Source organism: Coregonus clupeaformis, unplaced genomic scaffold, assembly GCF_020615455.1.
Source record: "Coregonus clupeaformis isolate EN_2021a unplaced genomic scaffold, ASM2061545v1 scaf0104, whole genome shotgun sequence".
Classification (NCBI taxonomy): Eukaryota; Metazoa; Chordata; class Actinopteri; order Salmoniformes; family Salmonidae; genus Coregonus; species Coregonus clupeaformis.
Genome location: NW_025533559.1, coordinates 65,975 through 93,375, shown reverse-complemented (window position 1 = coordinate 93,375; position 27,401 = coordinate 65,975). Strand labels below are relative to the sequence as shown.

At 42.8% G+C, this 27,401-nt stretch overlaps 1 protein-coding gene across 2 annotated transcripts in view; it reads left to right on the top strand.

The window, feature by feature from the left end:
* Positions 1-751: 751 nt before the first annotated feature.
* LOC121549116 (rho-associated protein kinase 2-like) overlaps positions 752-27,401 on the top strand; it is an 85,736-nt gene continuing 59,086 nt past the window's right edge. The window contains exons 1-4 of one of the 2 annotated variants that reach the window (XM_045213352.1): positions 752-1,271; positions 15,626-15,707; positions 17,237-17,337; positions 22,648-22,785. In XM_045213352.1, the coding sequence (XP_045069287.1) occupies positions 1,173-1,271; positions 15,626-15,707; positions 17,237-17,337; positions 22,648-22,785 (420 nt within the window). In that variant the 5' untranslated portion in view covers positions 752-1,172. The remainder of the gene's footprint in view (positions 1,272-15,625; positions 15,708-17,236; positions 17,338-22,647; positions 22,786-27,401) is intronic. The other variant, XM_045213353.1, reaches the window with a different exon arrangement.

The window sequence follows — 27,401 nt, the reverse complement described above, 5'->3', positions numbered from 1 at the left end:
AATTCAGTAGAGTACAGTACGATGCAGTTTAATTCAGTAGAGTACAGTACGATGCAGTTTAATTCAGTAGAGTAGGGTACAGTACAGTTTAATTCAGTAGAGTAGGGTACAGTTTAGTTCAGCAGAGTACATTAGAGTAAAGTAGGGTATAATACAGTACATTATACTGTATTATGTAGTCCCGTGTAGCTCAGTTGGTAGAGCATGGCGCTTGCAACGCCAGGGTTGTGGGTTTGATTCCCACGGGGGACCAGTATGAAAAATTAAATAAAAAATGTATGCACTCACTAACTGTAAGTCGCTCTGGATAAGAGCGTCTGCTAAATGACTAAAAGGTAAACTGGCTGGTTCAAGCCCTGAATGCTGATTGGCTTGAATATACCACAGGTGTGACAAAATATTTATTTTTACTGGTCTAATTACATTGGTAACCAGTTTATAATAGCAATAAGGCACCTGGGGGGTTTGTGATATATGGAAAATATAGGCCAGTGCGGACCAGACCAAATCTGAACCAAACATAAACTTCTATGATTGGTTCAGAAGTTGAAATCAGGACAGTTAAATAAATCCAAAAGACATTGAGGTTGGTCCGTGCTTTAGGGTAGTTTACAGAGCTACACATGAGCGTTCCAAATATACTGAAAGTTGTGGCGAGCACGAGCTGTGGCGGTAAAATCAATCAATGAGATAAGAGGAAAATAATTCCTGACAATGAAGAAACCTTTCATTTACACCGAGATAATAAATGAGTCATGCTGAACGGAGTGCAGGAGTTCAACACTGTTGCAGCAGTCGACACTGTCATAAGATAAATACCACGATTTGGAACAGCGTATGTCATAGATCTGAAACGCAAATGGGTGAGTGAATTGTACGCGGGGAGATTCTGTCTGGATTTGAGTTGGAAAACCCTCTTTAATGTCGAATAATACATAGAGAGAACACTGGCAATAACTTATTAACCCGTTTATACCGTCAAAACAGCGCGTGTTCAGTGGAGCTGTCAGTTTTTATTGCTCATTCCACCAACCAGCCGCAAAATATCGAGTTGTCTCGAGTGCTGCCCGCCCGGTTAAAGGGCAACTGCAGGTATTGACAAGTTTGTTGTCGGAACATTTCAGCTTGCCATCACATACCATTGACGGACCTGGATTCACTCAATTGTTATCATGTCGTCCGGAGCGGAAAAGAGGCTGGACAGCCGGCTGAAAAAGATGGAATCCTTAATCAGAGACCCGAAGTCAGTTTTAAACTTGGAGAGTTTACTGGTAAGTTTGTAACAATACAGGGCAACAACACATCTGTCAAAAAGAGGAGCATCATGGAACTACAGTATCCGTCCTTTGATGAGTATCTAGGATTTTTGTGTATCGTTTTAGCAGACGCGCTTACCCAGAGCAAATGTTCATACATTTTAGTTGTAGTCCACCGTGGGTATCGAACCCACAACCCTGACATTGCAAGCGCCATGTTTCTACCAACTGAGCCACATGGGACCTTGATCAGATTAATCAAACGGCTATCTTCATAGCTAACTAGCTATAGAATGGACGTTTGATCAGATAATCTATAAAATGATGATATTCACTTGTCAACTTTATTTTGGATATTCAGGGAATTTGCAGATTGGGGAGACTAGGGCTATGCTGGGATATAGGCTACTGAATATAGCCTATTCACGTCGCAGTTAGAGCGGCTATTGCGCTGTTTCCACCGGCTATTGCGCTGTTTCCACCCGCATGTTGGAAGACCAACGCTAACATAATATGAAGATTGGGACACACAAGTGATGCTTCATGATAATCATAAATGGATTTAACGTGAGCATTTTTGTCCAATGAACAAATTACTTGCATGGACACGTGGTTTTGTTTCAAAATTGTTGTTCTTTTGACATTTGGCAATGTGAAACCAACTGAACCAAATGTGGAAAAAATACAATGTAAAAAAATAGTCGACCTCTGATTCAAACTATAGCGCAAAACTATGTGTGAAAACGCCCTAAGGAAGGGTAGCACTGCATTGCATCATGTGTAGGCTACCACTATGGGCCAGATCTATGAGACACAGATAAAGCCAGCTCCAAGAGTATTTGCTAAATCACCCTGTAGTAGGCTCAGGTGTTAGAGAAGAGCAAGAGCTGAGTAAACACTCATGTTGGTCTCCCTGACAGCTAGCTACCTTGGTCATGGCAAGAAGAGATCCAGCTTTTTTTTTGCATTTGATCTAATCCTAACCTTCTTCTTCTTCAATGAGGTTTAATGGCGGTTGGCATCCAATTTGTTTTATTACCGCCACCTACTAGACTGGAGTACAACTATTTTGCTTGAAAAATACAATAAAATAAAGAAATACCCTACCATCTAACACTACACTCACAAATTCAAAATTATTATTCATAATTAACACCACCCTTCTCCACTATTTAAATATATTCATTCCTACCTCATGCCCTCAACCTGAAATTATGGGACATCACCACTTACACTCCCTGTAACTCTTCTGATGTCAAGTCTCACACACCCAAATACCTCTCTGCAGCTGCCACCACAACCTCAATTTTCTTTGACTTACATTCCATCCCTGCAGTACAATTAATAACCATTGCTATAAACCCAATCTTACTGAAACATATATCACTTGTTAGCCTATCCCTCTGTACTGGTACAAACCTACTACTCTCCCCCCTCCCCCTCCCTTTCTTCACTGCCTCAGCATATGACAACTTCTTCACTACTATTACCCTGGAAACCTCAACCTGCTTCTCTCGCACGGGACATTTCTGATCCTCAGCCCTATGACCACCCCTACAAATAGCACATACCACTACTTTCCCCAATGCTACACATTCCTTTGTTTCATGCCATTCTGCACACTTATCACACATTTTAGTCATTTAGCAGACGCTCTTGTCCAGAGCGACTTACAGTTAGTGAGTGCATACATTTTTCATACTGGCCCCCCGTGGGAATCGAGCCCACAACCCTGGCGTTGCAAGCGCCATGCTCTACCAACTGAGCTACAGGAGGCCACACCTTGGAACCTCCCTCCTACATACTGCTGCTACATGCCCATAAGTTTGACACCTGTAACATCGTAATGTATTTGGCACATAAGCTCGTACAGGATAACTTATATATCCTAACTTCACTTTGTCAGGCAAAGACTCAACTTCAAAACTCAAAAGAACAGACAATGACTCTTCTGTTTCCCCACTCTCACCACCCTGTTTGCGTTGCACCATTCCCCTTCAGTTGGTCTACTTTTACATTTACTGCTACACAAACAATTATCACTAGACCACTTCTGGTTACTCTCACCGATTCCACTATACCCAACGCTTTTTTGACCCATCTTGAAACCACAAATGGATCAGCCAAAAGGCAAGGGTCCACTCTTTCCAAAAACTTCACTCCTACTGTCACAGACTCACAGAATCTATATCCTGACCCTCTGTGCAAGCCTCTGGCTCCGAGTACTTCACCACACCTACCACTTCCGATACTTCACCCTCATTCACTTCCATTTCTCCTCCTGTCTTCAGCTCACTTTGCTTACATTTCCTACCACTCTTCTTTACCAAACCTTCTCCCTTTTTCCCGCCATTTTTCCCCGACTCAAGCTCACAATCTTCCTCCCTCTCTCTCTTAGACCTACTCTGCCTCTCTTTTTCCTTCCATTCCTCCTCCGCCATCCAAGTATACGTCTCCTTATCCCACAGTTGTCTGTTAGACATCGTTTTTTCTCCACCTTTAGCCACTCGGGTCAGTGACTCTAATCGGGGAGAGGCGCGGCAAATGGCTGGATAGCTAGCTCTAATCCTAACCTTAACCCTATTCCTAACCTTAACCGAATTCTCATAACCTGCTACATTATTTCTCATAACCTGCTGCGTAAATTCTCCTAACCTTCTACGAAATGTCAAATCAGACGTTAATTTGATAAAAGCTGGATCCCTTCTAGCCATGACCAGCTACCGGTCTCCTCTGCTTGGACAAGCCCCTTGTGACCTGGCTGGCAGCCATCCAGGAATGCACAGCCGGTATCGCTGAAAGCCTCCTTGTGTGGGTGGCGCTCATTGAACTACATTACTAACAACAAACATGGCAGCACATTGTTAGCTGATAAGTCAGGCGATAGGGGAGTCACTTGGTTTTTGTTCTAGCCTGTTATCAGTGCATTAATTTGACTCAATCTCAGCACACACACCTTAGCCCAGGGATCATCAACTAGATTCAGCCACGGGCCGATTTCGGGGGCCGGAACATAAATACAAATAATTTATATATATACAGTGGGGGGAAAAAGTATTTAGTCAGCCACCAATTGTGCAAGTTCTCCCACTTAAAAAGATGAGAGAGGCCTGTACTTTAGACGTGACGCTTGGCATTCAGGCCAAAGAGGTCAATATTTGTTTCATCAGACCAGAGTATCTTGTTTCTCATGGTCTGAGAGTCTTTAGGTGCCTTTTGGCAAACTCCAAGTGGGCTGTCATGTGCCTTTTACTGAGGAGTGGCTTCTATTTGGCCACTCTACCATAAAGGCCTGATTGGTGGAGTGATGCAGAGATGGTTGTCCTTCTGGAAGGTTCCCCAATCTCCACAGAGGAACTCTGGAGCTCTGTCAGTGACCATCGGGTTCTTGGTCACCTCCCTGACCAAGGCCCTTCTCTCCTGATTGCTCAGTTTGGCCGGGCGGCCAGCTCTAGGAAGAGTCTTGGTGGTTCAACTTCTTCCATTTAAGAATGTGTTTTTGGAGACCTTCAAATCTGGTACCCTTCCCCAGATCTGTGCCTTGACACAATCCTGTCTCGGAGCTCTACAGACAATTCCTTCGACCTTATGGCTTGGTTTTTGTTCCGACATGCACTGTCAACTGTGGTACCTTTTTATATAGACAGGTGTGTGCCTTTCCAAATCATGTCCAATCAATTGAATGTACCACAGGTGGACTCCAATCAAGTTGTAGAAACATCTCAAGGATGATCAATGGAAACAGGATGCGCCTGAGCTCAATTTCGAGTCTCATAGCAAAGGGTCTGAATACTTATGTAAATAAGGTATTTTTGTTATAGATTTGCAACAATTTCTAAAAACCTGTTTTCGTCTGTTGGACTGCCAGATAATAAAGGGTTATTTATCACTCCAGAGAACGCGTTTACACTGCTACAGAGTCCAATGGCGGCAAGCTTTTCTCCAGCCGACTCTTGGCATTGCACATTGTTATCTTAGGCTTGTGTCATGGAAACCCATTTCATGAAGCTCCCGACAAACAGTTTTTGTGCTGACGTTGCTTCCAGAGGCAGTTTGGAACTCGGTAGTGAGTGTTGCAACCGATTACAGAGGATTTTTACGCGCTACGCGCTTCAGCACTCGGCGATGCCGTTCTGTGAGATTGTGTGGCCTACCACTTCACGGCTGAGCCGTTGTTGCTCCTAGACGTTTCCACTTCACATAACAGCACTTACAATTGACTGGGGCAGCTCTATCAGGGAAGAAGTTTAACGAACTGACTTGTTGGAAAGGTGGCATCCTATGACGGTGCCACGTTGAAAGTCATTGAGCTCTTCAGTAAGGCCATTCTACTGCCAATATTTGTTAATGAAGATTCTTTGCGAGGCGTTGGAAAACCTCCCTGGTCTTTGTGGTTGAATCTGTGTTTTGACATTCATTGCTCAACTGAGGGACCATACAGATAATTGTATGTGTGGGGTAGAGAGATGAGGTTGTCATTCAAAAATCATGTTAAACACTATTATTGTACACAGAGTGAGTCCATGCAACTTATTATGTGACTTGTTAAGCACATTGTTATTCCTGAACTTATTTAGGCTTGCCATTACAAAGGGGTTGAATACTTATTGACTCAAGACATTTCAGCATTTCATTTTGTATTAATTTGTAACATTTTAGAAAAACATAATTCCACTTTGACATTATGGGGTATTGTGTGTAGGCCAGTGACACAACATTTCAATTTTATCCATTTTAAATTCAGGCTGTAACACAACAAAATGTGGAAAAAGTCAAGGGGTTTGAATACTTTCTGAAGGCATTGTATACTTGAATGAATCAATGAACCCTCAATCCACCTCACTTAGTTAAATAACAAGAGCGGTAGGCTATCAGATGGGTACACTTAGTGATATGAGGGCACTGGATGATACTAAAACAGTGTAGTGTTCAGTTCAGGCGAAAACGTTTTGATAGAGTGAATCATAGCGCTACTGCGACCTGAACTTGACCAATAAGAATGCAGATTTTTGTGCTCTGTTGTGAAATATTTTTCTACGCTCTGCCCTAATAAACAGGACCCAGCTCTCTAGAAGGCCTAACAATGAGGCATGCGGGCCCCCGCTGCAGTGCACCATACCTCAGGAAACTGAAATCACATCCTGGAATTGAGCATGGAGATAACCCACCATGACCTTACAGTACTATTTCCTGTTTGTTCACGCTCATTTTGGTGTAGTCGCTGGCACTCAGCGACGTTTGTGAGGAAAAGAAACAGGAATACATGTTTCAATGAGACGTGTGTCTCTTGAGTAAGTTTGTCCCTGTATTTGTTTTATTTTTTATTCTCACATTCAGTCAGAATGTAAAGACATGCCTGTAAGGAGTTTATTTGTGAGGGAAATGTGATAGCGCTAAAACGTTAAGGGTCCAATCCTAACATGAGCACCAAACACGACTCAAAGGTTCATGTACACTAAATCATCCGAATGTAAAGTTATGATGTGGCCCTATTGCAAATAGAATACATGCAGTCAATGACAAAATTGACTCAGTCAAACACCCACACAGCCCCTAAAATTAAGTGGACCCCGAGCTCCCAGAAATGTTGGGTAAAGTCAGAGAACTCTGTCCCATAAGGGACTGTACATTATTTATAATGAGGGATACCTGGGAAAAATCAAACCTTTCTGAAATGAAAATGGATGTCCCTCCCTTCAGTAAAATAAAGTTTTACCCAACCGTCCCTGAACACTTGGAGAAAAAAAGCAAGTGACCCTCCCCTATACCCAAAATAATAATTAAAACATAAAGTGGATAGCAGAGAAGATGCCTCACTCCTAGGACAGACCAGGGCTGGGTTTCCCAAAAGCATCGTAGCACTAAGATCATCTTAATTCCGTTGACACTAAATGGACGGAAGATTATCTTAGTGCTACGATGCTTTTGGGAAACCCAGTCCAGAGCCATAGCTATTCAGTTTTAGAAACTGGTCTTCGTTTTGTAAGCATTACATGGCAAAGGAGCCAAAAGGTTGCGGACAAGGGTAGGGGTGAAAATATATCCATTTTAATAAAAGCGCTGCATGAGTCTTATTTGCAGTTGAGAAAAAAATAGATTTTTATAAACGCATTTCATGCAATTCTACGTCATTTTACATGACTGGAGACAAACAGAATCTTATTTAATACCACAACAGAGCATGACAACGAATGAGCACATGCTGCAGCACCGAAGACGTTTTGATTTCTATACAGGCTATTGTTAAAACGGAGTTTGGAACAGTGCTAAAGTTGTCTATCAACTGTAAAAATGGAGCACAACATAACCAGTTACAATATGAAGTATCTGATCATCAATCAATTAGAGAAAAAAAACATTTGTTTAACACAGCAGCCACATATCATCAGGTAGGCTTATATGCACTTGTAACTTTGTTTCATTTGGGAAACTATAATTTTCTAATTTATTCTATTTTATTATTGTTACAAAATAGATATGTGTTGAATGTGATTAGGGCATGGGAATATAAGGCTAAATTAACTGCCAGGCTAAATTAACAAACTAGGCATGCATAGCTCACCGCATGATCCTCAAAACAAAGACTGGCCAAACTCATGTTTCTAGAAGTGAACTCAAAGTCACTGTAGAATGACTGTATAGCCTAATTTTTCGTTTAATTATTATTTAATTCTAAGTACTTTATTGGCATGTTGTTGAAGTGCTGTTGTTGATGTGTTGTTGAAATGCTGAGCGCTCCTGCCAGCCTGTAACATGTCACAAATGCTTCACAATTGATTTCTAAAATGGCAGGCTATAGCCTTGAATTATTAGTAACAGCCTAAATAATAATTAATTTAGGCTACCTGGCTTGCTCCTGACTGATTTTAGCGTTAGTATGTTATTTAATAGCCTGTTGAAATGTCAAAAGTCAATTGATAGTGACAGAATTACATATTACTTCCCAAGCAAAGTCCATTTTTTTGTCTCCTCGACTATAGAAGGTTCTAGTGCAGCCTCTGAATGTCATAGAGACAAACAAAAGACATCCCAATATGCATCAGTCACGTCTTTCCCTGGCATTTTACAGCTTGTTTCTAGCATTGCGGACTAAAGCATTGTTATAGATCTTTATACAATCAGGTCCTTTAAATGTTTTTCAAAGGGGTAGACCTATGCTTTTAGCCATTTCCTTTAACAAAAGCCACAATATCCTCACATACCCCCTCAATTCGAGCCCTGGTTTTAACTTAACACACCAAGCTCTTCACTGAGACCGAGACATTTAAGGAGTCACTGAAGGAATTAGCTGACAAAATCTATGGTAGGCCTGTCAAACAGGTAGGCCTAACTCTTATTTCTTGAATAGGAAGAAATAGGCTCCAACACAAAGCACTCTTGATGTTAGTAGCCTAACAGTACATTTACTACTGGTGACATATGTAATGGGCAAAATCTAAGGGCAAACGATTCACATAATGAAACAATGAATGCGCAGGAATTAGCAGGAGACAGCTGAGCCATTCTGGAGAGTGGCTCACCTATATCTTCGCCACACACACCTCCCCTTCTTGTCTCAACATTTTAAATTATACTCAAGACACATTATATTTTAGATGCTTTTCACTGACAGCCGCAACTCAATAATCATCTAGGCCTATTGCCACGTGCGCTGCCCAAATAGTGGGCTTCCCTAATAGGCAGAGGCCTACGAGCTTGTGATTTGAAACAATCCACAACAATCCCAATTTTTTTTAAATAAGCTAATGATCCTCGATTATTCTGTGGCTAAATCATGCTTTCTGGTGAAGTATTTTGAATTATTTTATTTATTTCTGTATAGACAGGAGTAATTGTATAATTTTGGCAAATCTATTTATATTTACTTTCCTATTGGACCCACCGCTATGCCATTTCTCTCCTGTTCTAAGTTTCTATCAGAGATTTTAATCTCTGTCACATATGGAACCGCTAACAGTTGCGCTGTTTAGAATGCTTTTTTCCCAGGTGCGCTGTTTAGAATACTGTTTTCCCGCTAATTGCATTTTGGCAAATTTTTAAAAATGATGTTTTATTGGCTGCTTCATTACATTAGTTGTATGTTCTGTTAAGAATCATTACCATAATCTAAATGTGATTTCTGTCACTCTGGGCACTGTGCCCAATGCATATGGATCCGGTAAATTTCTCAAATGGCATGTACATTTAAAATCTTCCAGGTCACCTTCTCCGGCACCACATTTTCCTAACGGAAACCCTGGCACAGATATTGCATATTTTGGACAAATAAAAATATATTTTAAAAAGAAGCCTTTGACTCACCTCCTGAAGTGTCACCCTACACAGCACAGTTATTGGTTAGGCAGCACAAAAGGGTTAACATCATCAAGAGCAGGGCAGGCCGGGCTCATGATTGGGAATGCCTATCCATTGCAGTGTGCAATGCAGTGTAGCCTAATTTCATATAAACCATCCCAGAAGCACAAAAACTCGGGATGTACAGTGGGGAAAAAAAGTATTTAGTCAGCCACCAATTGTGCAAGTTCTCCCACTTAAAAAGATGAGAGAGGCCTGTAATTTTCATCATAGGTACACATCAACTATGACAGACAAAATGAGATTTTTTTTCTCCAGAAAATCACATTGTAGGATTTTTAATGAATTCATTTGCAAATTATGGTGGAAATAAGTATTTGGTCAATAACAAAAGTTTCTCAATACTTTGTTATATACCCTTTGTTGGCAATGACACAGGTCAAACGTTTTCTGTAAGTCTTCACAAGGTTTTCACACACTGTTGCTGGTATTTTGGCCCATTCCTCCATGCAGATCTCCTCTAGAGCAGTGATGTTTTGGGGCTGTCGATGGGCAACACGGACTTTCAACTCCCTCCAAAAATTTTCTATGGGGTTGAGATCTGGAGACTGGCTAGGCCACTCCAGGACCTTGAAATGCTTCTTACAAGCCACTCCTTCGTTGCCCGGCGGTGTGTTTGGGATCATTGTCATGCTGAAAGACCCAGCCACGTTTCATCTTCAATGCCCTTGCTGATGGAAGGAGGTTTTCACTCAAAATCTCACGATACATGGCCCCATTCATTCTTTCCTTTACACGGATCAGTCGTCCTGGTCCCTTTGCAGAAAAACTACCCCAAAGCATGATGTTTCCACCCCCATGCTTCACAGTAGGTATGGTGTTCTTTGGATGCAACTCAGCATTCTTTGTCCTCCAAACACGACGAGTTGAGTTTTTACCAAAAAAGTTCTATTTTGGTTTCATCTGACCATATGACATTCTCCCAATCCTCTTCTGGATCATCCAAATGCACTCTAGCAAACTTCAGACGGGCCTGGACATGTACTGGCTTAAGCAGGGGGACACATCTGGCACTGCAGGATTTGAGTCCCTGGCGGTGTAGTGTGTTACTGATGGTAGGCTTTGTTACTTTGGTCCCAGCTCTTTGCAGGTCATTCACTAGGTCCCCCCGTGTGGTTCTGGGATTTTTGCTCACCCGTTCTTGTGATCATTTTGACCCCACGGGGTGAGATCTTGCGTGGAGCCCCAGATCGAGGGAGATTATCAGTGGTCTTGTATGTCTTCCATTTCCTAATAATTGCTCCCACAGTTGATTTCTTCAAACCAAGCTGCTTACCTATTGCAGATTCAGTCTTCCCAGCCTGGTGCAGGTCTACAATTTTGTTTCTGGTGTCCTTTGACAGCTCTTTGGTCTTCGCCATAGTGGAGTTTGGAGTGTGACTGTTTGAGGTTGTGGACAGGTGTCTTTTATACACATAACAAGTTCAAACAGGTGCCATTAATACAGGTAACGAGTGGAGGACAGAGGAGCCTCTTAAAGAAGAAGTTACAGGTCTGTGAGAGCCAGAAATCTTGCTTGTTTGTAGGTGACCAAATACTTATTTTCCACCATCATTTGCAAATAAATTCATAAAAAATCCTACAATGTGATTTTCTCAACAAACAAAAAAATCTCAATTTGTCTGTCATAGTTGACGTGTACCTATTATGAAAATGACAGGCCTCTCTCATCTTTTTAAGTGGGAGAACTTGCACAATTGGTGGCTGACTAAATACCTTTTTCCCCCACTGTAAGTACATTTTCTTCGAAAAATAACTTTGCCCTGTGCTTCTCCGAGCATGCTCTTCGTATAGCCTAGGCCTATAGTATAGGCTATGGATAATTTTATTGAGACCACACTAGGCACACCTGATATTACGCGCCCAGCAGAGAATCAGGGATGAGGGGCATCATCGGGAACACATTGAGATACTATAATAACAAACTAATTCTCAAACCCTGAGCAATATGACATTTTAATCGATTACAAATTACATGACTCTCCCCTTTACTAAATAAAAAAATACTAAACCCTCCCCCTAGGAATTTTTCAACATGCCAAGGAGTACCAGCCCAGGCACATGGCTGGAGTTACAGTGAGGGGAAAAAAGTATTTGATCCCCTGCCGATTTTATATGTTTTCCCACTGACAAAGAAATTATCAGTCTATAATTTTAATGGTAGGTTTATTTGAACAGTGAGAGACTGAATAACAACAAAAAAATCCAGAAAAACGCACGTCAAAAATGTTATAAATTGATTTGCATTTTAATGAGGGAAATAACTATTTTACACCCTCTCAATCAGAAAGATTTCTGGCTCCCAGGTGTCTTTTATACAGGTAACGGGCTGATTGGGAGCACACTCTTAAAGGGAGTGCTCCTAATCTCAGCTTGTTACCTGTATAAAAGACACCTGTCCACAGAAGCAATCAATCAATCAGATTCCAAACTCTCCACCATGGCCAAGACCAAAGAGCTCTCCAAGGATGTCAGGGACAAGATTGTAGACCTACACAAGGCTGGAATGGGCTACAAGACCATCGTCAAGCGGCTTGGTGAGAAGGTGACAACAGTTGTTGCAATTATTCGCAAATGGAAGAAACACAAAATAACTGTCAATCTCCCTCGGCCTGGGGCTCCATGCAGGATCTCACCTCGTGGAGTTGCAATGATCATGAGAACGGTGAGGAATCAGCCCATAACTACACGGGAGGATCTTGTCAATGATCTCAAGGCAGCTGGGACCATAGTCACCAAGAAAACAATTGGTAACACACTACGCCATGAAGGACTGAAATCCTGCAGCGCCCGCAAGGTCCCCCTGCTCAAGAAAGCACATATACAGGGCCGTCTGAAGTTTGCCAATGAACATCTGAATGATTCAGAGGAGAACTGGGTGAAAGTGTTGTGGTCAGATGAGACCAAAATCGAGCTCTTTGGCATCAACTCAACTCGCCGTGTTTGGAGGAGGAGGAATGCTGCCTATGACCTCAAGAACACCATCCCCACCGTCAAACATGGATGTGGAAACATTATGCTTTGGGGTTGTTTTTCTGCTAAGGGGACAGGACAACTTCACCGCATCAAAGGGACGATGGACGGGGCCATGTACCGTCAAATCTTGGGTGAGAACCTCCTTCCCTCAGCCAGGGCATTGAAAATGGGTCGTGGATGGGTATTCCAGCATGACAATGACCCAAAACACACGGCCAAGGCAACAAAGGAGTGGCTCAAGAAGAGGCACATTAAGGTCCTGGAGTGGCCTAGCCAGTCTCCAGACCTTAATCCCATAGAAAATCTGTGGAGGGAGCTGAAGGTTCGAGTTGCCAAACGTCAGCCTCGAAACCTTTATGACTTGGAGAAGATCTGCAAAGAGGAGTGGAACAAAATCCCTCCTGAGATGCAAACCTGGTGGCCAACTACAAGAAACATCTGACCTCTGTGATTGTCAACAAGGGTTTTGCCACCAAGTACTAAATCATGTTTTGCAGAGGCGTCAAATACTTATTTCCCTCATTAAAATGCAAATCAATTTATAACATTTTTGACATGCGTTTTTCTGGATTTTTTTGTTGTTTTTCTGTCTCTCACTGTTCAAATAAACCTACCATTAAAATTATAGACTGATCATGTCTTTGTCAGTGGGCAAACGTACAAAATCAGCAGGGGATCAAATACTTTTTTCCCCTCACTGTAAGTGTGGACAGATGATGCTCTGAGGACATCCCCCTCCCCCTAGTTGACTCCACTTGACCCCTAGACTGGGGGGGGAACATCCCTCCCCACATTCCTGGTTTGGCGCTGACTACAGTGACATTTTGAGTTCCCCTGTCGAACCCCTCAGTCCTGTTGCGATGTACTGTGCTGAGGACACCAGGGTTGTTGTGTTCAGTAAGGCACACTGTAGTAAAATGTTTTACGTCAGGTAGTAACTCAAAATGTTTCTAAAGGTTTTCTTCCTACTGAACATGACCAATGGTCTTTAGGCACTCACCACCATCCCAGTCCCTGTACATCAGAGGCAGAGCTCTACTAGTCATTGTGTCATATCCTTGATATACTGTCTATTAGCAGACTCATCTTCTCTCCCAGCTGTGTTGCATTTGGGAGAACTCTGCTATGGCGGGCAATGAGGGATGATGGAGGGAAAAGTCATTGAGTTCATTAGCCTAGTAGTTTTGATTATTAATCATTAATATTCATACATTTTATTGTATTAATCGTTGGGTTGTTTGCTGGAGATGAGGCAGACAGAGGCTATGTTCCAATGTTCATACTGTACTAGCATACTACTTAGAATGCATGCTCAGCCCAATACAGTACATTGCTTCATTCTAAGTGCCTGTGTGTTTAAGTTAGCGTAACATAGTCAGTTTTGGTTAAAAATATTTCAAACTTAAAGGGATAGTTTAGCAATTTTACATTTTAAGATCATCAGCTTTCAAGGTACAGTTGAAGTCGGAAGTTTACATACACCTTAGACAAATACATTTAAACTCAATTAGTATTTGGTAGCATTGCCTTTAAATTGTTTAACTTGGGTCAAACATTTCGGGTAGCCTTCCACAAGCTTCCCATAATAAGTTGGGTGAATTTTGTCCCATTCCTCCTGACAGAGCTGGTGTAACTGAGTCAGGTTTGTAGGCCTCCTTGCTCGCACATGCTTTTTCAGTTCTGCCCACAAATTCTCTATAGGATTGAGGTCAGGGCTTTGTGATGGCCACTCCAATACCTTGACTTTGTTGTCCTTAAGCTTTGGAAGTATGCTTGGGGTCATTGTCCATTTGGAAGACCCATTTGCGACCAAGCTTTAACTTCCTGACTGATGTCTTGAGATGTTGCTTCAATATATCCACATACTTGTCCTTCCTCATGATGCCATCTATTCTGTGAAGTGCACCAGTCCCTCCTGCAGCAAAGCACCCCCACAGCACGATGCTGCCACCCCCGTGCTTCACGGTTGGGATGGTGTTCTTCGGCTTGCAAGCCACCCCCGTTTTCCTCCAAACATAACGATGGTCATTATGGCCAAACTTTTTGTTTCATCAGACCAGAGGACATTTCTCCAAAAAGTATGATATTTTTCCCCATGTGCAGTTGCAAATCGTAGTCAGACTTTTTTATGGCGGTTTTGGAGCAGTGGCTTCTTCCTTGTTGAGCTGCCTTTCAGGTTATGTCGATATAGGACTCTTTTACTGTGGATATAGATACTTTTGTACCTGTTTCCTCCAGCATCTTCACAAGGTCCTTTGCTGTTGTTCTGGGATTGATTTGCACTTTTCGCACCAAAGTACGTTCATCTCTAGGAGACAGAACGCGTCTCCTTCCTTAGCGGTATGACGGCTGCGTGGTCCCATGGTGTTTATACTTGCGTACTATTGTTTGTACAGATGAACGTGGTACCTTCAGGCGTTTGGAAATTGCTCCCAATGATGAACCAGACTTTTGGAGGTATACAATTATTTTTCTGAGGTCTTGGCTGATTTCTTTTGATTCTTCTCATGATGTCAAGCAAAGAGGCACTGAGTTTGAAGGTAGGCCTTGAAATACATCCACAGGTACACCTCCAATTGACTCAATTAGCCTATCAGAAGCTTCTAAAGCCATAACATAATTTTCTGGAATTGTCCAAGCTGTTTAAAGGCACAGTCAACTTAGTGTATGTAAACTTCTGACCTACTGGAATTGTGATACAGTGAGTTATAAGTGAAATAATCTTTCTGTAAACAATTGTTGGAAAAATTACTTGTGTCATGCACAAAGTAGATGTCCTAACCGACTTGCCAAAACTATAGTTTGTTAACAAGAAATGTGTGGAGTGGTTGAAAAACGAGTTTGAATGACTCCAACCTAAGTGTATGTAAACTTCCAACTTCAACTGTAAGTGAACAAATATCTAAATATGTAAAATCGCCGAACTATCCCTTACATTTTTTATTTAACAGGGGAACTGAATTCTTAGATTAATTGTAAGACATAAAACCATTTCAAACACAGTAAATGTATTACATTTATTTTCCTTCTTTTCCCAGGAGTCCATGAATGCCTTGGCCCTGGATCTGGACTACCCGGCGCTACGAAAAAACAAAAACATAGATGCCTTCTTAAACCGATGTAAGAGCTTTCCTAGTAGAATTGCTTTAATTAATGCAGACCATCATTATAAGATTATCATGCATTGCATTATCTAGACTTCTTCCATATCAGACATAGCGGAAGACAGGTTCCTGATTGATTTACAGTCGACTTCTGATATTTGTATATTTGATACTGTTATGAGTGTGTTTGTGCCTATTTGAAGCGTGGACATATCCGGAGTACATTAAAATAATATATATTTTTGAATTAGGACAGGTAGATTAGATTGCATTGTTACAGAGTTAGCTCTCACTATTTTGAGTCCTGCATTCAGTCGACTTTTTACCATCCCAATTCTAGGCTATGTTCAATATTGCAATCCATTGTCATCCTTAGTTACAGGTTTATAACAACTAACTACAGTTTCTGTATCAACCCCTGCCTTGCAATATTTCATATCAGATAATAAGTAGTATGAAACCTGTAACATATATATAATATCACCCTATCCCTAGTAATTAGTGATACAATACAGATATAAGAGCAAGTTATTTTAAAGTATTACTGACCCTTATCTGTATCTTACCTATGGAGGTGTATAGAGATCATTACTTGGAAATAACCCGTTTTTGCATGTATATTGCCATTGATGGCTTCCTCCATTTGAAAGTAGTCAACTGGATGGGGATTCCTATGGGTTGGGAGCGATCAGACAATGATCAGAGCATTGTCTTCTTCAAATAGTTTTAAAGCTAATGGCTTTAAGCAAGATGACCGCCATCTAGTGGTCGCATTAAATGACTGACACACAAGATTTGGTTCAAGACTCCAGGACGAAGGTGGTGGGCGGTAAGTCACCAATATTAGCTTGGCATTTTTTTCAAACACGAAAGAAGAAGAAAATGTACACCTTAAAATGGAGATAGCCTCAATGGCGCTGACCATGCTGTCACAGATGCCATAACGTTGCGATCACTATACATCTCTATGATCTTACCTTGACATGTAAGTAACCACTGGAACAACTGCAAAGGGGTTTGACCTCTGAATGCAGGCAGGTCACCCGTCATAGAAATCAGTGTTCGACGTCCATCCATGTCTCAGGACGTTGGGAGATGACGTGGAAACCGGCCACTTGGGGGCAACAGTGAGCGTTGTTAACTTCAAGTAGGCTTTGGTTTTGCTAGAATGTTGTGGACCGGGATGGCGGTTGGGCTTAAGCATCTGGTTCCAAATGTTGCATGTTCGAATCCAGCGACAGAAAGTTGGTTACCTTAACCATTCTGAGTTAATGCCTAACCTTAAGAATTTGGAGTTAATGCCTAAACTTAAACTTGGAATGATACAGAGAAGTAATCAAACACTTTGAAATTTGATGTTTGGAACAACTTCGAAATTTGACGTTTGAGAAACATGGATGAACGTCTAATTCTTACACGAGACTGTGAGAGGTTGTTGCTGTATGGCCCTCGCTGACCTCTCCTTAGAACACAACCTTATGCGATTGACCTCTGTTTTTGCTATGGTAACCCGTGTGACCTCTGACATCTGTGTCTGTCCTGCAGATGAGAAGGCCATGGTTAAGATGCGGGACCTGCAGGTAAAGCTGGAGGACTTTGACAGGGTGAAGATGATCGGCAGAGGAGCCTACGGAGAGGTGCAACTGGTGAGAAACGTCATCCGTGTGTGCACGCGGCAAAGATACAATGACATAGAAACAGATTAAAAACATTTACATTCCTACATGTATGTGTGAGTGCTTGTGTGTGTCTACCTATCCAAGGTGACTGCCTATGTCTGTACATCTAGCTGTGTGCATCTGGTTTTCCTCTGTTTTGCTGCTTCTGTGTGCCTTGTAATCGAGACATGTTTAGACAGGTCCGAAGTGTGTGTGTGTGTGTGTGTGAGAGAGATTCATTCTGTGTTTGAAGTGTTGTGTGAAGAGGAGTGGGCTTGGTGATCTGTGTGTGGTAAATCACACTTATGTGCGTACATGTCCTTTTTTTTATTTCACCTTTATTTAACCAGGTAAGCCAGTTGAGAACAGGTTCTCATTTACAACTGCGACCTGGCCAAGATAAAGCAAAGCAGTGCAATAAATACCCTTCTGTGGGTATGTGTCTTTTTTTCTGTGTTATGTTGTTTGCAGGACGTTATGTTATCAAGGGTCTTCAATGGCATTATCTGCAACTTTTTGTCATGGTCAAAGTGACATTGTGTCATTCCACCAATTACAGTGCCTTCAGAAAGTATTCATACCCCTTGACTTATTCCACATTTTGTTGTGTTACAGCCTGAATTAAAAATGGATTAAATATATATTTTTCTCACCTATCTACACACAATACCCCATAATGACATAGTGAAAACATGTTTTTAGACATTTTTGCAAATTTGATGAAAATTAAATACAGAAATATCTCATTTACATAAGTATTCACACCCCTGAGTCAATACATGTTAGAATCACCTTTGGAAGCGATTACAGCTGTGAGTCTTTCTGGGTAAGTCTCTAAGAGCTTTGCACACCTGGATTGTACAATATTTGCCCATTATTCTTTTCAAAATTCTTCAAGCTCTGTCAAATTGGTTGTTGATCATTGCTAGACAACCATTTCAAGTCTTGCCATAAATTATCAAGCAGATTTAAGTCAAAACTGTAACTGGGCCAGTCTTGGTAAGCAACTCCAGTGTAGGCCTTGTGTTTTAGGTTATTGTCTTGCTGAAAGGTGAATTCATCTTCCAGTGTCTGGTGGAAAGCAGACTGAACCAGGTTTTCCTTTAGGATTTTGCCTGTGCTTAGCCCCAGTTAGGTACTTCATTGTAACCCAGAAATTATTTGATATCAGTGGTGGCCGTCCATTAGGACGTTAAGGGTGGTGCACCACTTGTGATTGGTAAAAAAAAATATATATATATACAGTGGGGAGAACAAGTATTTGATACACTGCCGATTTTGCAGGTTTTCCTACTTACAAAGCATGTAGAGGTCTGTAATTTTTATCATAGGTGTGAGAGACGGAATCTAAAACAAAAATCCAGAAAATCACATTGTATGATTTTTAAATAATTCATTAGCATTTTATTGCATGACATAAGTATTTGATCACCTACCAACCAGTAAGAATTCCGGCTCTACAGAGCTGTTAGTTTTTCTTTAAGAAGCCCTCCTGTTCTCCACTCATAACTTGTATTAACTGCACCTGTTTGAACTCATTACCTGTATAAAATACACCTGTCCACACACTCAATCAAACAGACTCCAACCTCTCCACAATGGCCAAGACTAGAAAGCTGTGTAAGGACATCAGGGATAAAATTGTAGACCTGCATAAGGCTGGGATGGGCTACAGGACAATAGGCAAGCAGCTTGGTGAGAAGGCAACAACTGTTGGCGCAATTATTAGAAAATGGAAGAAGTTCAAGATGACGGTCAATCACCCTCGGTCTGGGGCTCCATGCAAGATCTCACCTCGTGGGGCATCAATGATCATGAGGAAGGTGAGGGATCAGCCCAGAACTACACAGCAGGACCTGGTCAATGACCTGAAGAGAGCTGACCCACAGTCTCAAAGAAAACCATTAGTAACACACTATGCCGTCATGGATTAAAATCCTGCAGCGCACGCAAGGTCCCCCTGCTCAAGCCAGCGCATGTCCAGGCCCGTCTGAAGTTTGCCAATGACCATCTGGATGATCCAGAGGAGGAAAGGGAGAAGGTAATGTGGTCTGATGAGACAAAATAGAGATTTTGGTCTAAACTCCACTCGCCGTGTTTGGAGGAAGAAGAAGGATGAGTACAACCCCAAGAACACCATCCCAACCGTGAAGCATGGAGGTGGAAACATCATTCTTTGGGGGATGCTTTTCTGCAAAGGGGACAGGCGACTGCACCGTAGAGGGGAGGATGGATGGGGCCATGTATTGCGAGATCTTGGCCAACAACCTCCTTCCCTCAGTAAGAGCATTGAAGATGGGTCGTGGCTGGGTCTTCCAGCATGACAACCGACCGAAACACACAGCCAGGGCAACTAAGGAGTGGCTCCGTAGAAGCATCTCAAGGTCCTGGAGTGGTCTAGCCAGTCTCCAGACCTGAACCCAATAGAAAATCTTTGGAGGGAGCTGAAAGTCCGTATTGCCCAGCGACAGCCCCGAAACCTGAAGGATCTGGAGAAGTTCTGTATGGAGGAGTGGGCCAAAATCCCTGCTGCAGTGTGTGCAAACCTGGTCAAGACCTACAGGAAACGTATGATCTCTGTAATTGCAAACAAAGGTTTCTGTACCAAATATTAAGTTCTGCTTTTTCTGATGTATCAAATACTTATGTCATGCAATAAATTGCAAATTAATTACTTAAAAAATCATACAATGTGATTTTCTGGATTTTTGTTTTAGATTCCGTCTCTCACAGTTGAAGTGTACCTATGATAAAAATTACAGACCTCTACATGCTTTGTAAGTAGGAAAACCTGCAAAATCGGCAGTGTATCAAATACTTGTTCTCCCCACTGTATTTGATACACTGCCGATTTTGCAGGTTTTCCTACTTACAAAGCATGTAGAGGTCTGTAATTTTTATCATAGGTACACTTCAACTGTGAGAGACGGAATCCAGAAAATCACATTGTATGATTTTTAAGTAATTCATTTGCATTTTATTGCATGACATAAGTATTTGATACATCAGAAAAGCAGAACTTAATATTTGGTACAGAAAATTTGATTGCAATTACAGAGATCATACGTTTCCTGTAGGTCTTGACCAGGTTTGCACACACTGCAGCAGGGATTTTGGCCCACTCCATACAGACCTTCTCCAGATCCTTCAGGTTTCGGGGCTGTCGCTGGGCAATACGGACTTTCAGCTCCCTCCAAAGATTTTCTATTGGGTTCAGGTCTGGAGACTGGCTAGGCCACTCCAGGACCTTGAGATGCTTCTTACGGAGCCACTCCTTAGTTGCCCTGGCTGTGTGTTTCAGGTCGTTGTCATGCTGGAAGACCCAGCCACGACCCATCTTCAATGCTCTTACTGAGGGAAGGAGGTTGTTGGCCAAGATCTCGCGATACATGCCCCATCCATCCTCCCCTCAATACGGTGCAGTCGTCCTGTCCCCTTTGCAGAAAAGCATCCCCAAAGAATGATGTTTCCACCTCCATGCTTCACGGTTGGGATGGTGTTCTTGTGGTTGTACTCATCCTTCTTCTTCCTCCAAACACGGCGAGAGGAGTTTAGACCAAAAATCTATATTTTTGTCTTATCAGACCACATGACCTTCTCCCATTCCTCCTCTGGATAATCCAGATGGTTATTGGCAAACTTCAGACGGGCCTGGACATGCGCTGGCTTGAGCAGGGGGACCTTGCGTGCGCTGCAGGATTTTAATCCATGACGGCGTAGTGTGTTACTAATGGTTTTCTTTGAGACTGTGGTCCCAGCTCTCTTCAGGTCATTGACCAGGTCCTGCCGTGTAGTTCTGGGCTGATCCCTCACCTTCCTCATGATCATTGATGCCCCACGAGGTGAGATCTTGCATGGAGCCCCAGACCGAGGGTGATTGACCGTCATCTTGAACTTCTTCCATTTTCTAATAATTGCGCCAACAGTTGTTGCCTTCTCCCGCTGCTTGCCTATTGTCCTGTCCTGTACCCCCCGCAGTCTCAATTTTATCCCATTCCCAGTCTTGGTCTTGGCCTGTGGAGAGGTTGGAGGCTGTTTGATTGAGTTTAATTCAGGTAATGAGTGGAGAACAGGAGGGCTTCTTAAAGAAAAACAGGTCTGTGAGAGCCGGAATTCTTACTGGTTGGTAGGTGATCAAATACTTATGTCATGCAATAAAATGCAAATTAATTACTTAAAAATCATACATTGTGATTTTTGTTTTACATTCCGTCTCTCACAGGTACACTGTAAAAATTACAGACCTCTACATGCTTTGTAAGTAGGAAAACCTACAAAATCGGCAGTGTATCAAATACTTGTTCTCCCCACTGTATATATTACATCATTCAAGGATTATGTTTAAAATGTCAATAAAAGTGTGGTTAATTTGTGTACATTTTACTATTTTCAAAATATATTGTTCAAAACAAGCTGTTCAGTTACATGATGCTCTGCCATCAGCAGCTCCGGGCATTCGGCCTGCCGCCCAGCGCTTGGATTGCATTGCAAGGGTATTACATTGCTTGCTGTTGGGGGGAACTGCAGTAATGAGTGAAAATCCTCACATGATTTTCACAGTCAGATTATTTGTTTTCACTTGTCGAATCTGTGCTTGTTGCATTTTTCCTGTGCTTGTGTCACTGATGCACTCGGGAGCTAGCTGCGCACTGCTCGTTCTAAAAATATAACTTTTGGTAATGAAAACAGTGGCAGCATAGGCAGCAGTGGTGATTCTGTTTTTACATGCAAAAGTTAATAGGTGTTTATACTGTTCTTCAAATGCACAGATCACTTTATATATATATTCCCAAACAAACAACCGTTAATTTGAAAACTTGGCTAATAATTCTGTCATGCTGCTTTGTTGACAATATGTCAGACGTAAATAAATTACTAATCACATGAAGTAAATTATGATCTTCAGAAAGCAACAAAATAACTAGGGCTTTACAATGATGGTGAAACTTGGGTTAAAATCTTTCTATAACTGACACAGGGTTGATGGAGGGACATGTCAAAATGCTGAATTTTGGCACTTTAGCAAGCCTTTATTAGTCTGATGTATTGATTTCTTCATGTGGTCTATTTAATATAACAGGCTTTTAAAATGCAATATTGGTGCACAATTTCTACTTAAAATATCAAAGGGACGCAAAAGGCCCTATTTTCGTGGAATGACCCCATTGCATTGGATCTTGTATCTATTGGTGACTTTTATGTTATACATGTGTTTCATGTTTGTGTGAGCTCACGCGCCTATGCTTGCACGTGTGTGTGTGTCATATACCTCATCATATAACTTGGCCCCTCCTCCAGGTCCGTCACAAGGCATCTCAGAAGGTGTATGCCATGAAACAGCTGAGCAAGTTTGAGATGATCAAGCGCTCCGACTCTGCCTTCTTCTGGGAGGAGAGAGACATCATGGCCTTCTCCAACAGCCCCTGGGTCGTCCAGGTGAGAGGGAGACAGTCACACACACACACAAACGCACGCATGCACACATACGCATACATGCGCGCACCTACACACATGTACAGTACACACACACAGACATACAGTCATCTCCAAAATTATTGGCACCCTTGATAAAGATGAGGAGAAAATACATAATACAAATACTGAGCTATATTGTATGCACATCTTTTTTGGGGACAATTATATTACTTTATACTATTACAATTGCTCAGAGAAAGAGATTTTGTTTAACAAGTTAAAAAATATATATCTTAAAAAGATTATCAAAATTATTGGCACCCCTAAAGATTCTTCTAAATACATTTTTCATTAACCCTTTACACTCACAGCCCCTGTCCTCCCATATACGGGTTGAAAATGGCAGATTTGGTCACTGATAAGCGCCTACATTGGGACTCAGTGGCTGTACAGTAACATACTATATATGATGTCAGAGCTCAGGCGTGTCACTTTACAGCGCTGTATGGGATTCAGCTGACTGCGGTTCTAAACGTGTGCACCACGCCGTGCACAAAAACCCCCCAAAAAAACATGTTTATTCATATTGTGAATAACATTTGCAGTGAACACGCACTTGAATGCGCTCATAACTCCATTCTATGCACATCAAAATTACAATCTGTTTGTCTGAAGTGCCTTGTGAAAGCTTAATACTGTAAAATTGTATTTTATAACTGCTAGTCATGTTGGCAATAGAATAAGCTTTGAAATGTTGTCCACCTGACCTAGATTGCGATTTATAATGGAACGTTTTTGGATTGCGTAAACAACAACAGTAATTGTGTGATGTGTGGACGCAGTGTTCCAAACTTCAGTTACTCAACGGCAAAGCTAGGAGAGCTAAAAAATGCACCTTATAGTTGACGGCGCTTTCCTTGAGTCATAAAAGTGCATTCAAATTACTTATGAACTGTGCACAGGTGTGTGTCCACTTGGAGACACCAGTTAGACCTCTCACTCAAACCCTTGTAATCATTTTTTCATATATTGTACCATGAATATTCTTATTATATTACTCAATGTATCCAGAGTGAATTGATTTTAATTTGTTTGTATTTTACCCCCTTTTTCTCCCCAATTACGATCTTGTCTCATCACTGCAACTGCAAGATCGAGTAATGCGTCCTCCAAAACACGACCCGCCAAACCACGCTCCTTAACACCCGCCCGCCAGCCACACCAATGTGTCAGAGGAAACAGTTAAACTGACAACCGTAGTCAGCCTGCAGGTGCCCGGCCACCACAAGGTGTTGCTAGAGCACGATGAGCCAAGTAAACCCCCCCGGCCAAACCCTCCCCTAACCCGGACGACGCTGGGCCATTTGTGCGCCGCCCAGTCACGGTCGGTTGTGACACAGCCTGGTATCGAACCCGGGTCTGTATTGATGCCATTTGTGGTGTGTGATTCTGTGGCGTGTGATTTGTACGGAGTCAGGCGCAGGAGGGTAAATCACAGAATAAAGGTTTATTCCGTATATATGTCGATACAAAGTACAAGGAGCTCCACCGAGCTCATATAACCTCCACAATAAACAATCACACACAAAGACAAGGGGGCAGAGGGAACACTTATACAGGTACTGATGAGGGGATATGAACCAGGTGTGTGTAATAAACAAGATAAAACAAATGGAATGATGAGATGAGGAGCGGCAATGGCTAGAAAGCCGGTGACGACGAACGCCGAAGCCTGCCCGAACAAGGACAGGAGGCAGCTTCAGAGGAAGTCGTGACAGCTGCTTTCCACTTTGCTTCTTAATATACAGTACCAGTCAAACGTTTGGACACACCTATTCATTCCAGAGTTTTTCTTTATTTTGACTATTTTCTACATTGTAGAATAATAGTGAAGACATCAAAACAATGAAATAACACAAATGGAATCATGTAGTAACCAAAAAAGTGTTCAACAAATCAAAATATATTTTATATTTGAGATTCTTCAAAGTAGCCACCCTTTGCATTGATGACAGATTTGCACACTCTTGGCATTCTCTCAACCAGCTTCATGAGGTAGTCACCTGGAATGCATTTCAATTAACAGGTTTGCCTTGTTAAAAGTTAATTTGTGGAATTTCTTTCCTTCTTAATGCGTTTGAGCCAATCAGTTGTGTTGTGACAACGTAGGGGCGGTATACAGAAGATAGGCCTATTTATCGACGGATTCCGGTGCAGCATGCGAGAGAATGTCAGAAGGGAGCTAGCCTGCCGGGATACCATGTTAACCTTCGACCAGCTGGTGGACATGGCCATCCGGTTGGACAACCTGCTGGCTGCTAGAGGACGTCCTGGGAGTGGCTTGCCCATTTCACCCCCCCCAACTCGGAGTCCGTTCCGATGGAGCTGGGTGGGGCAGCGATCCAGGAGAACGGAGGAGGGCAGCTTCAGTGTCACTCTTGTGGCAGAATAGGACATTATACTGCACGCTGTCGTCAGGGTTCTTCCGGGTCTGGAGGCAGCAGGCAGGGTACTCTCGCATCACCCCAGGTAGCGCAAACCCACAATCGGTCAGAGCCCTCTGCTGCACACTGCACCATACACGTCACCTTCCCTGACTACCCCGTAGTTTCCCAGTGTAAGGCGCTGGTCGATTCAGGCGCAGCTGGGAACTTTATGGACAGGTCATTAGCTCTAAGTCAGGTATTCCATTGGTTCCCCTAGCCCATCAAAGCACTTGACAGTTGACCATTAGGGTCAGGGTTCGTTAGGGAAGTTACTGCACCGGTCACGAAGGTTACCCAAAGGACCCATAGAGAGCACGTCACATTTTTTATGATTTTGTCCCCAGATTTCCCTGTTGTGTTGGGTCTTCCCTGGTTAGCACTACACAACCCCACCTTTTCAGGGCCGCAGAGGGTTCTCACGGGGTGTTCGCGAGAGTGTCAGGGTAGGTGCCTAGCTGTTTCCGTTGGTGCAACCACAGTGGAAAGTCCAGACACTTCCTCCACTGTGCGCATCCCCCCCGAATACCTCGATTTGGCGCACGTGTTTTTCAAAACGCAGGCGACCAAATTACCACCTCATCGGGCGGGGCGGATTGCGCGATAAACCTACGAGTAGATGCTGTGCCTCCCAGGAGGCATGTATATCCCCTGTCGAAGGCTGAAACGGATGCGATGGAGACATACGTCTCCGAGTCCCTGCGCCAGGGGTTCATACGTCCCTCCACTTCGCCTGCCTCCTCAAGTTTCTTTTTTGTGAAGAAGAAAGACGGAGGTCTGCGCCCGTGCATTGATTACCAAGCATTGAACAAGGGGACAATACGTTATAGTTATCCTCTGCCCCTCATCCCATCTGTGATCGAGTCAATGCATGGGGCGCGCTTTTTCACAAAATTAGATCTCCGGAGTGCGTATAACCTGGTGCGTGTCCGAGAGGGCATTACGAATACCTGGTGATGCCATACGGTTTGATTCATGCTCCATCCATTTTCCAGTCCTTTGTGAACGAGGTGTTTCGGGACATGCTTGGTCACGGTGTAGTGGTCTACATCGATGACATTCTGGTGTATTCCGCTACGCGCGCCGAGCAAGTGACCCTGGTTCGCAAAGTGCTGGGCCGACTGTTGGAAAATGACCTTTATGCCAAGGCAGAGAAGTATTTGTTTTTCCAGCAGGCCGTCTCCTTCCTCGGATACCGCATTACCACTTCAGGTGTGGAGATGGAGGTAGATCACATTTCAGCCGTGCGTAATTGGCCGACCACGGTAAAGGAGGTGAAGCGCTTTATTGGCTTTGCCCACTACTATCAGAGGTTTATCGGGGGCTTTGGCAAGGTCGCATCTCTGTTGAAGGGTGGGCCGTCCCGGCTCCGCTGGTCTGCTGAGGCTGACAGGGCCTTCAGTAACCTGAGGGTTCTGTTCACCTCAGCCCCGGTACTGGCCCACCCCGATCCATCACTACCCTCGCCAGGACAGGTGGGCCCTATTCTTCACCCGGTTTGAGTTTACTCTGTCATACATCCCGGGTACGAAGAATGTGAAGGCAGACGTGCTGTCACGACTGTACGACACAGAGGAGAGGTCCATAGACAACACCCCCATACTCCCGGCCAGCAGCATCGTTCTTGTTTGGAACATCTGTTGACTGCATTTGACGTAACAGAACAGCATGAAAACGTATAGTGAATCTAACAGAGGAAGCAGCCACAAGAGGAGAGAGAGACTATAAACAGAGTAAACTATAAAAACGGACGTTACACGCGGCTGAGTGGCGTTTCACAATATTGCATGCTATATGGATCTCTTGCGATATGGATATTGCACACGTCAATATTGCGATTTCGATGTGAATTCAATTACTTGTGCAGCCCTACTTCCATGGCTTCCTGTTTCACTGGGGTATAAAAATGAGGAAACAAGCATGTAAAATCCTTTTGTCATCCATCACCATGGGGAAAGGCAAAGAACTCACAAATGTAAAGAGACAAATGGTTGTTGACTTTCATAAATCAGGCAATGGCTACAAAAATCTACTGAAAAAAAAAAAAAAACACTTACCACTATTATGGCAACAAATAAGAGGTTTAAAACCACTGCAATAGTGGTAAACGTGCCTGGTAGAGGACCCAAGTGTATCTTGTCCCCACACACAGTG